Raw genomic sequence first — 12423 nt, forward strand, 5'->3', positions numbered from 1 at the left:
GAAGTACCATAGGAATTTAGGATAAAATTAATATAAGTTGACATAGGAAAAGTGGAAGAAAGAACTTAAACTAAGCCCTGAAATATGGATAAAATGTAAGTAGATGCATGTCAAGGATAATATTGTTATCATATTAGCAAGGAGAACCAGTTGACTAGAATAGTATTGAAGAATATGTGAGAGTGGAGGAAATGAGGCTATAAACCTTAAGCATTTGCATGCAATTCTCTTTGTGGCAGGAAACTTTTGCAGATTCTTATACAGGGTGGTGATTATAGGAAACATCAATGTTAGGAAGATGAACCTGGATAGAATTATGTAAGTGGATTATAAATGGAGGAATCTAGAAGTAGGAAAATCAACAAGGTCTCCTTACAAGACAGTGTAAGATTATAGAGTACTAGAGGCCTGGTGCACGAAATTTGTGCATGGGTAAGATCCCTAGGCCTGGCCAGCAATCAAGGCCGATCAGATTCTCTGCCTCCCTGCCTCCCTGTCTCCTCCTCCTCTCACTCTCTCAGAGCCCCACTGTTCCCCTGGTTGGCTGTCATGTTGTGAGCAACACCCTCGTGCTCAGTGCACATCATAGTGAGTGATTGAACTCCTGGTCTCATCGTCGAACTCCTGAATGGACAAAGACAGGGAGAGAAAAAGGAAGAGAGAACAAGATCTCTTTGCTGTTCTACTTATTTATTCATTCATTGGTTGATTCTTCTATATGCCCTGACCAGTGATCTAACCAGCAACCTTGGTGTATTGGGACCATGCTCTAATCCACTTAGCTATCTGTCCAGGGCTTGTTTAAAGACATTTCAAAGGTTTGGGGATGCAGGACCGGAGCTTGAGAGAGGTGATTCTCTTATACCACAATTGCTTTCTTTTTTCTCTGTTTTGACTCCCATTGCTACCACTTCAGTTTTCACTTGAGAACCTTTACTATCAATATGGGAGGGAAAACTGGATTGAGGCTGGATAAGATTTGAGAGTCATAAGGATATAGGAGAGAGTGAATGGATAAGCTAATAATTAAGGTTGTAGCTCATAAAAGAACAGAGGACTGAGGCTAAAGCCATTAGTGAATCTGTTTAAGATCTTAGTATTAGGTATATAAAACATTTTAATGGACTATGATGATCTTCATTTTTAGACATAGTATTTTTATAGCATTAATTAATTTTCTAGTTGTCTACATTGCAATTAAATCTCTTAGGAAAAATGTTTCCTTATGATATCTGCAACTGTGTCAGTGTTTTGTTTTGTTTTAATTATTCGGGTGTGCGTGTGTGTGTGTGTGTGTGTGTGTGTGTGTGTGTGTAGGTTATTTTTTGTTTGTTTCTATTTTTAGAAATGTGAGTTGAAAGAGATTAATTAAAACATTTTTTTTGTTAATCCTCACCAGAATATTTTTTTCCATTGCTTTTAGAGAGAGTAGAAGGAGAGGGAGAAGGAGAGGGAAAGGGAGAGGAGGAGGGGGAGGGGGACGGGGAGGGGAGATTTGAGAGAAACACATCCATTGGTTATCTTCCAAATGCACCTCAACTGGGCCCAGGGATTGAATCCACAACCTAGGTATGTTCCCTTAACCAAAAATCAAATCCTGGACCCTTTGGTGCATGGGCCGATTCTCTAACCACTAAAAACACCATCCAGGGCAAGAATGGTTAAATCTTTCTTGATCATTTATGAATTTGAAATGGTTTTATGCTTATTTTTACTTTCCTTTGTCAGTTCAGTTGCTTGCTTTAAAAGCATATCTTTTTTTTTTCTACAATGTGTTTATTTCTAGATTTCTTTGGTAACTTAACCAAATCCAAAATCCAACAAGACTGAAAAAAATTGGTTGGTTTCATTTGCTACAGATCATCTACCAATTGAGTTATATATAGTAGGGTACCAGAATTATATTTCCTTAAGTGCCTAGTTCTTTTACTCCTATTTTGATATACTGTCATGCAGATCCTGTATGATTTGATGATCATGTATTACAAGTCTCTGAGTTGTGCTAAATTGTTTGTTTGTTTGTTTGTTTGTTTGTTTCAGTTTGAAATGCTTACTGGTACACTGCCATTTCAAGGTAAAGACAGAAATGAGACCATGAATATGATATTAAAGTAAGTGTAAGCACTACATTATTTTCTTATGTGAAAAATTGCTTGCTTTCATTTTTTTCTTTATTTTATTATTTTTTTATATCACCGTTTATCTTCCTTATACACTCTTCTACCTCAACCCACCCCACCTACAATCACCACACTGTTGTCAGTGTCCATGAATTTTTCCAGTCTTTTTTTTTTCACTCAATCCCTTCACCCCCTCCAAGCCCCACCCCAAACTGTCAGCCTGCTCTCTATGAATCTGTCCCTATTTTGCTCATTACTGTACTTTGTTCATTAGGTTCCATATATGAGTGAAATCATATGTACTTGTCTTGGTCTGACTGATTTCACAGTATAATGCTCTCTAGGTCCATCCATACTGTCCCAAAAGGTAAAATTTCCTTTTTCTTTTTTTATGACTGAGTAGTATTCCATAGCTGTTTTATCTACTCATCTACTGATGATGAATACTTACGCTGCTTCCAAATCCTGGCTATTGTAAATAATGCTGCAGTGAACATAGGGGTGCACATATATATTTTTCAAATTTGTGTTTTGGATTTCTTCAGCTAAATTCCGAGAAGTGGAATCAATGGTTCATAAACAGTTCCATTTTTAATTTTTTGAGTTAACTCCATAGATCTTAACACAGTGGTTGCACCAATCTGCATTCACACCAACAGTTCACGAGGGTTTCCTTTTCTCCACATCCTTAGCAACACTTGTTGTTTGTTAATATAGCCTCTCAAACAGGCATGACATGATATCTCTTTGGGGTTTTAATTTTCATTTCTCTGATGATCAGTGACATTGAGTATTTTTCATATGTCTATTGGCCATCTGTATGTCCTCTTTGAAAAAGTGCCTATTCAGGTCTTTCACCCATTTTTCTAATTGTATTGTTTGTGTTTTTGGTTTTGCATTTTGTAAGTTCATTATAAATGTTGGATATTAAGGCCTTAGCAGATGTATCAGCAAATAATGTTCTCCTGTTCAGTGTGTTGTTGTCTTTTCATCTTGCTGATGGTTTCCTTTTCTTTGCAAAAACTTCTTAGTTTGATGTCGTCCCATTTGTTTATTTTTTCTTTTGTTTCCCTTGCTCAAAGATATAGATCAGAAAAAATATCACTATGAAAAATGTACAAGATCTTACTGCCTGTGTTTTTTTTCTAGGATTTTAAGGGTTTCAAGTCTAACATTTAAGTCTTTAAAAATTTATATATAATTGATTTCAGAGAGGAAGGGAGAAGGAGAGAGAGATAGAAACATCAATGATGAGAGAGAATCACTGATCTGCTGTCTCCTGCACACACCACACTGGGGACTGAACCTGCAACCCAGGCATATGCCCTGCCCAGGAATCTACTATAACCTCCTGGTTTCCTGGTTCATAGGTTGACTACTGGGCTATACCAGCCAGGCTAACATTTAAATCTTTAGTCCATTCTGAGTTTATTCTTGTGTGTGGTGTAATAAAGTGGTATAGTTTCATTTTTTAACTTGTGTCTCTCTAATTTTTCCAGGCAACACTTATTTAATAGACTTAAACCTATTGTATGCTTTTGTCTCATTTGTCAAATATGAATTGATTATAAAGGTGTAGATTTATTTCTGATCTCTCAATTTTGTTCCATTATTCTATATGACTGTTTTTTATTTCTTCTTCTTTTTTAAAAAATGTATCTTTATTGTTGAAAGTATTACAGATGTCCCTTTTTCTTCCATTGTTCTCTTCTAGCCTACACCTGTCCCCCGCCCCAGACCTTTACCATACTATTGTATGTGTCCATGGGTTATACATATATGCAAATAAGTTTTTTGGTTAATCTCTTCCCACCCACCCACCCCCACCTTCCCTCTGAGATTCAACACTCTGTTCCATGCATTTATGTCTCTGGATTTATTTTGTTAATCAGTTTATTTTGTTCTTTAGATTCCACATATGAGTTCATGTGACATATTTCTGTTTTTATGTCAGTACCATGCTATTTTGATTACTTTGGCCTTGTAATATAGTTGATATCAGGTTGTATATTTGTCCAACTTTGTTCTTCTTTCTCAAGATCACTGAGAATGTGTGGCTAGTTTTTAATGAAATTTTCTAAAATCTTCTTTTCCAGAGCAAAGCTTGGAATGCCTCAGTTTCTTAGTGCTGAAGCACAAAGTCTTTTAAGGATGTTATTCAAAAGGAATCCAGCAAATAGATTAGGTATTGTTTATTTTCTTAGCTTTTGTATCAATATACTGCAGGCTTTGAGATGATAATTATAACTTTATGTTTTCTGGCTTAAGATCTTTTACTGCTGCTATATATTTATACTTAGAACTTTGCATTTTATATGTGCAATGATTCCAGTAAATTCTGTGTGTATATGATTTAAAAATGTAGTGGCCTAGTTATTCAATATTTCTGTTTAATATAATTATATATATTGTATGCATTTCTTTTTTTGAAATAGTTCACAGAATTGTATAGTAGGTAATCCTTTTTGATATTTGAAGATAATTGTTTTGTCCTTCCAATAATATTAAATGTAAATATTATGTTTCCATAACTTATTACTTGGCCACTTTCAGGTAACCTTATCCTGGACCCAGATGTAATTCTTTCATATATCCTATTTATGACCTTATGTTAAAATTTCAATGTCACTTTATTATGTTGTTTTATATTTGTGTATAGATATGAGGTGATAGGCTCAACTATGAAGAAAATGTACTTAAATTTAAAGTTGTATTAAATATGATTTTGATTCAATTTGGAAGGCATTTCAATATTTTATTTTATTCTATGTGCTTCAATTTGAATATTTTTCATATTAAATTGAAAAAAGCAATTATAATAAAATATCATATGAGATGTCTTAAACCTTTCACTATAAGGAATCTATAAAATGTGTGTAGTGCTCTTTATAGATCACAGCTTAAAAGCCAGGTGTAAAGATTCTTAAAAATTACATCAGTAAAAAAAAGTCTTTCTGTTTTTATAGGTTCAGAAGGAGTTGAGGAAATCAAAAGACATCATTTTTTTGCAAATATTGACTGGAATGTAAGTTCACTAGAAAGCTTGTTACTGAGTAACTTCATTATGAGCAAAAGCTGAAGAGTAAATTGTAATATATTGACTCTGCTGGTTAACTAAATTCATTTGTTTTACTAGTATGGGATTATTTTTATTGGGGCAACATTGATTAATAACGTAAGTTTCAAGTATACAACATTATAATTTGATTTTATACACTATTGCATTCTCACCATCAAAAGTCTAGTTTCCATCTGTCACCATATAATTAAACCCCTTTACCTGTTTCCCCCTCCACCCACTTCCCTTCTGGTTAACCACTAATCTGTTGTCTGTATGTATGAACTTTTTGTTTTGTTTATTCATGTCTTCAATATTTCACTTATGAATGAAATCATAAGGTTTTGTCCTTTACCACCTGACTTGTTTCATTTAGTGTAACCCTCAAGATTCATCTGTGTTGTTCCAAATTCATCCACACATCTTATAGTTTAAGGTAATTGCTATGATATGCTACCGCTTTAAATAAAATTACCTGGAAGCAGTAAATGTGTGGATGATATTTAGTAAGTTTTTGTTTCTCATTTATTTTAACTGTTAAGTATGGGTAACATTCTCCCCTGTTCTAGGTTGGAGAATGTAGAGGAGGAAGAGAAAGAGGAAAATGGATGAATGATATAGCAGTTCTTATTAAAAAATAATTCTACATAGAATTTAAGATGTTTTTTTTAATTTCAAGTGGTTCTCTGTCATGTGTTAGGACAGATTTATTAATGAGTGAATGTTTATGTACAGATATTTCACTAATATTTGAGAGAACATGAAAATAGAAACATGCAAATTTCCATTAAGTATAATAAATTTTTAGGTTGCAATTCTTAGACTAATAAACTTTTCTTAGAAAACCCTATTTTTATTGTCTGTTTAACACATTGCTTTATGTATTTTATGTACTATGAATAATGATAGGTAATTTTTTTTCTTTTCTAATTCTATTATTGGTATTGAAATTTTTTTCAAAAGAAAACAATCTCTTAAATTCTAGGGCATATGCAGACAGCCACTATTAAATGATTAAATCATCGTAACATATGGCTTATGGAACATGGTTTAGAAGGCTATTTTTATTTTTGGTGGAAGTCATTAGTATTAATACCCTAAATCGCCAGTCAATTAACATAGTACATGTGAGTTCCCTTTTATATATTTGTTGCATCCTCTTTTGGTGTCTTGTAACCCCTTGTAATTTTTTTAATGCTTTTCTACTCTTCCTTTTCCCCATACCTAGAGAAATTGGAAATTTTTATTTTCCATCATTCTTTATTTTTCATTTGTATTGTATTCATAGGGGACGAGAGAGGGAGAGTTAGAAACATCAATGATTAGAGAGAATTATTGATTGACTGCCTCGTGCACACCCCCTACTGGACATCAAACCAGCAACCCAGACATGTGTCCTTAATGGGAATGGAAGGGAGACCTCCTGATCTATAGATTGATGCTCAATCATTGAACAACACCAGCCAGGCTCCATCATTTTTATATCTAAACAGTTTATATTCCTTGGTCTTAATTTAAATTAAAAAAAAACAACAACAGTGGCATGTTTATGTAAATATAAATGAAAATTGTGGACATAAGAGAAATGAAAGTGTGAGAGATCCCCTTGGCCTCTCCCAGGGAAATTACAACAAGTAAACCAAATATAATTCAACAAAGAATTCCCTGCTTAATACAGAGGCACACTTGAGAGACATACACATAGATACCTCTAAAGGTGGCCAACCGATAATAAACTGGGATATGAGAAGGGAGGAAAGCAAAGATACAGCCCTGCAGCTTGGAACTTGCAGTGCATCTGGGAGAAGAAAGGGACCTAGCTGTTCCAGGCGCTGCCAGTGGCCTGAAGGAACAAAGAGTTGCTGGGTGCAGTCCAACAGGCAGAGGAGGGAGCAGATACCTAACAAAGCAAGGGGTTCTGTTCTGTAACTCTCTAATGTTTGGCAGGGCAGTAGTGTTTTTGACAAAAAATAGAACCACAGAGCACTGTGGCCATTCGGATTCCCTAAATTCTCCCCTTGCTCTTGGATTTGGGTCAAGGATCACATTATCTGTAAACCAAAATCTATTTCAGTAGAACTGCTCATTCCCTCTGTAATGATCCCCATGTGGGGTGCTTGGGACAGGACCCCAGGGGATCAGGGTTTGCCATTATGTTGAGGACAAAACAAACCCCACCCTCCAAGCTGTGCAGCTGTACAGTCTGAAGGAAGCCCTGTGTCAAAACTAGGAAATCACAGAGCTAAAACATCTTATAGTTCAGCACAATCTACTGGAAAATAGTAGAAAATCCTCTTCAGATGAAGCTATTGTCCACCATTAAAATGGACAGATATAAATGTCTAGGCAAAGAGAACAGCAAAGACCATGAATAATCATTGTAACAAGGATGATCAGAAAGAAAATGAAAAATCTCTAGAAAGCAAGCTAAGACACATAGAAATATGTGATATAAATGACAGATTTCAAGATTGCAGTTCAGAAAATACTCAATAGGATGTGAGGAAGTAGACAGGCAGTTCAATGCACTCAGAAAACATATCAATAAACAAATCAAGTACTTCACCAATGGGATTGAAACTTTGAAAAAGAACCAATGAAAAATCATGGAAATGAAGCACTAATTAATAAGTTTAAGAGTGAAATACTAAGCATAAAAAATAGAGCTAAGCTGATGGAGGAAATAATTAGTGATATCGAAGAGAAGAATGTAGAAATGATGCATAGGGAAGAAAAGAGAGACCTAAGCATTAAAAAGAAAAAAAATGAAAGGGGTCTACAAGAACTATCTGACACCATCAGAAAAAGCAATCCTATCTACTAAAAGAGTAATATGCAAATTAACCACCACTCTGCTATACCAACAAGCCACGTCCACCAACAAATCAGAGAGTATGCAAATTAACTCAACTAAGATGGCTGTGGCCACAGAGAAAGCAGGGGGGAGGCTTGCGTTTCCCAGGCAATGGAGGAAGCCAAGCTTTCCTCACACCCTGGCCCGCCCAGGCCTCCACTTAAGGCTACAAAGTTTTAATTATAGAAGGTAAATAATTCCCCTGCCACCACATAGAGAGCAGAAGGCTTGGCATCGCTCCAGTCTACCAAGTTTCAATTGTAGAAGATAAATAAATCCCAGATACCAGGGCCTCTGCTTGGGTCTCTGCGGGGGGTGGGGGGGTGACCAGCCTGCAAACTACCACAGGCCCCTCACCTAGGCTGCACCATGCCCTAAGGGAACCCCCACCCTGATCCAGGATACCCTTCAGGGCAAACCAGCTGGCCCCCACCTGTGCACCAGGCCTCTATCCTATCTAATAAAAGAGTAATATGCAGATTGACCATCACTCCAACACACAAGATGGCTGCCCCCATGTGGTCAAAGATACTGCCCCCATGTGGACACAAGATGGCCACCACATGACCAGCAGGGGAGGGTAGTTGGGAGGGACCAGGCCTGCAAGGGATGGCAGTTGTGGGTGATCAGGCCAGCAGGGGAGGGAAGTTAGGGTTGACCAGGCAGGCATAGAATGGAAGTTGGGGACAAACAGGCTGGCAGGGGAGCAGTTAGACATAAATTAGGCTGGCAGGGGAGAGGTTAGGGGGTGATCAGGCTGGCAGGCAGAAGCGGTTAGGGGCAATCAGGAAGGCAGTCAGGCGAGCAGTTGGGAGCCAGCAATCCTGGATTGTGAGAGGGATGTTCCCTAATTGTAGATGGTGAAGACTGGGCTGAGGGACACCCCCCATGCACAAATTTTGTGCACTAGGCCTCTAGTATTAGAATAATAGGCATTCCAGTGGAGGAAGAGAGAGAGGTGGCAACAATGGAGAGTCTATTCAAATAGTGGGTGATAACTTCCCAAATCTATGGAAAGAACTAGCTCCTTGATTCCAAGAAGCAAACAGAGCACCCAGTTACCTCAATCCAAAGAGGTTTCCTCCAGCGCTCTTCATATTAAAACTGTCAAAAATTAATGACCAATGAAAAATTCTCAAAGCAGCCAGTGAAAAGAAGGAAGGGACTTATAAAGAAAAACCCATCAGAATTTCATCAGACTTCTCAGCAGAAACTATACAAGCCAAAAGAGTATGGAAGAAAATAGCCACACATCAGAAAAAGTGAAATTACTAGCCATAAATAATATATCCAGCAAAATTATTTTTTTAATATGAAGGAGAAATAAAGATGTTACAGACATACAGAAGTTGAGGAATTTTATCACCAGAAAACAGCCATTGCAGGAAATGTTCAAGGGCTTTATTCTACCTAAAACAAAGAACATAAGGTCACAACACTATGAATAAGATCACCAAAAACTTACAGCATAAACAGGCATAGTTTGTGAGAACAAAAACATAAAAGGGGAAGGGGTGAAAATCTAAGCTGTCATAGGAACAAGAAGATGAGATGCACTTAAAAAAGTAAACTAAGGTATATATGAAACTTTATTTTTTAGAAACCTAATGGTAACCACACACAAAGTTCCCAAAACAGGACAGAGCCTTAAAAAAATTGGAAACAGAGGAAAGAAATATGAAATACCACCAAACAAAAACACACAGATAGAAACAATTTTTTTTAAATGGAGGCACAAAGCTAACCAGAAAACAAAAGATAAAATGGCTGTTGGACATCCTCATTTGTTAGTAATTACCCTAAAGGTAAAATAAATGGTATAAATTCACCAAGAAAGAGGCACAGAATAGCAGAGTGAATAAATAAAACAAAACACAACCATATGATTCCTATAATAGACACATCTAAGCTGCAAAATAAAAGGGTGGAAAGTGATTCTGCAAGCAAATCTACAGAAAAGCAGTTATAGCATTACGTATATATGACAAAATTAATTTTCAAGATAACAAGAGACAAAGGTGGACAATTTATAATGATAAAGGGAGCACTACATCAAGAAAAAATAACATTTATTAACATATATACTCCACCTTTCATCTCAGGACATCAGATATATCAATACATTCCTATGTGCACGTGGAACATTCTCAAGAATAGACCATACGTTGTGTCACAAAACTAGAATCAACAAATTCAAGAGGATTGAAATCATACTAAGCATATTCTTTAATTATGATGCCCTGAAATTAGAAATCAACTGCACAAAGAAAATAAAGAACCCCCCAAATGTGAGGATATTAAACAACATACTACTAAAAAAATAATTGGATCAAAGAAGAAATAAAGGATGAAATAAAAAGATATATAAATAAAAATGAGCTGAAACCGGTTTGGCTCAGTGGTAGAGCGTCGCTATGCGGACTGAAAGGTCCCAGGTTCGATTCCAGCCAAGGGCATGTACATTGGTTGCGGGCACATCCCCGGTAGGGGGTGTGCAAGAAGCAGCTGGTCGATGTTTCTCTCTCATCGATGTTTCTAGCTCTCTATCTCTCTCCCTTCCTCTCTGTAAGAAAGTCAATAAAAAAATTTTTAAAATAAAAATAAATAAATAAATAAATAAATAAATAAATAAATAAAAATGAGAATAAGAATACAACATATCAAAAATTCCAGGATGCAGTGAAAGCAATAACAAAAAAGATTATATTATTACAGGCCTATCTCAAGAAACAAGAGAAATCTCAAGTAAATAATCTAACATCACAGCTTAAAGAACTAGCAAAAGAAGAACAAAAGCAAACTAAAGTCAGCAGAAGAAAAGGAATAATAAAAAATTGAACAGTATAGAGAAAAGAAAGACTGTCAAAAATTAATAAACAAAGAACTATCTGGTTCTTTGGAAAGACTAATAAAATTAACAAACCCTGGCTAACCTTGACAAGGAAAAAAAAAGTAAAAGACCCATATAAACAAAGTCAGAAGTAAGAGAGAAATCAACACAGACATCACAGATATAAAAAGGATCATACTAGAATATTATGAAAGAGTATATGCCACTAAATTAAATAATCTTGAAGAAATGGATAAGTTCCTAGAAATATATAACCTCCTTAGACCTAATCATGAAAAATAGAAAAATCTAAATAGACCAATCAGCAGTGTGAAAATTGAAACAACCATAAAAAACTATCAAAAACAAAAGTCCAGAACCAAATGGTTTCAGCAGTGAATTCTACCAAACATTCAAAGATTTAAAACCTATCCTCAAATTCTTCCAAAAAATTAAAGAGTAGGCAATACTTCCTAATACATTCTATGAGAACAATATAATCCTGATACCAAAACCTGGTAAAGATAACACACAAAAAAAACTACAGACCAGTATCTCTAATGAATACAGATGCAAAAATCCTAAACAAAATACTATTAAATCAAATATAACAGTACATGAAAAAATAATATGATCAACTAGGGTTCATGCGAAGGGCACAAAAATGGTTCAACATATGCAAATAAGTCAATGTACTAAACCACATTAAAAAAAGGAAGGATAAAACATATGATTTTATCAAGAGATTCAAAATAAGCATTTGATAATTACAACATTCATTTATGATTAAAACACTCAATAAAATTGGAATAGAAAGAAACTACCTCAACATAATATAATAAAGGACATATGTGACAAACCCTCAGCTAATACCATACTCAATGCTGAAAAAGTGAAGGCTTTTTCCCTAAGACCAGGAAAAAGACAAGGATATCCACTGCCATCACTCTTATTCAACACAGTGCTGAATGTCCTAGCCACAACAATAAGGCAAGAGGTATTCAAATAGGGAAGAAGTAAAACTCACTTTTGCAGACATGAAGTATATAGAAATATCTAAAGACTCTATACCAAAAAATGATTAGAAATAATAAACAAATACAGTCAAATTGCAGGATACAAAATCACTGTGCAAAAATCCATTGCCTTACTATATACTAATAACAAAACTTCAGAAAAAGGCAATAAAAAATAATTTCTTTTGAAATTGCAAAGGAACTCACTACAGGCTGATTCATGTGCCTCTCAGCATAACCATTATGGCTTGTTGCAGTTTAGGTTCTTACAAGGGTATTTCTTGGATCACATGATCTCACACATTTAGAGGAAATAATGAACAACACAAACAGACCCAGAGAAAGAGAACCAGCGATCAGACTCTCAAACCTCAGAGGGAAAGTAAGGGAGGATGGGGGTAAGGGGAAGAGATCAATCAAAAGGAAAAAAAATTCTTAAGAATAAACTTAAGAGTGTGAAAGACCTACATACTAAAAATTTCAAAGCATGATTAAAAGAGATTGAAAAAAAAATACAACAAATTGGAAAATAAGCCTTGTTCATG

The 12423-nt window shown here is 35.5% G+C and overlaps 1 protein-coding gene across 3 annotated transcripts in view; it reads left to right on the forward strand.

Annotated features, from left to right (window-relative positions):
• Nucleotides 1-12423, forward strand: part of RPS6KA6 (ribosomal protein S6 kinase A6) — a 166271-nt gene that overhangs the window by 96995 nt on the left and 56853 nt on the right. For all 3 annotated transcript variants that reach the window (XM_036439817.2, XM_036439820.2, XM_036439819.2), the window contains 3 exons: nucleotides 2041-2111; nucleotides 4217-4305; nucleotides 5087-5145. In XM_036439817.2, coding sequence (XP_036295710.1) covers nucleotides 2041-2111; nucleotides 4217-4305; nucleotides 5087-5145 — 219 coding nt within the window. The remainder of the gene's footprint in view (nucleotides 1-2040; nucleotides 2112-4216; nucleotides 4306-5086; nucleotides 5146-12423) is intronic.

This window comes from Pipistrellus kuhlii, unplaced genomic scaffold (assembly GCF_014108245.1).
Source record: "Pipistrellus kuhlii isolate mPipKuh1 unplaced genomic scaffold, mPipKuh1.p scaffold_m20_p_16, whole genome shotgun sequence".
NCBI lineage: Eukaryota > Metazoa > Chordata > Mammalia > Chiroptera > Vespertilionidae > Pipistrellus > Pipistrellus kuhlii.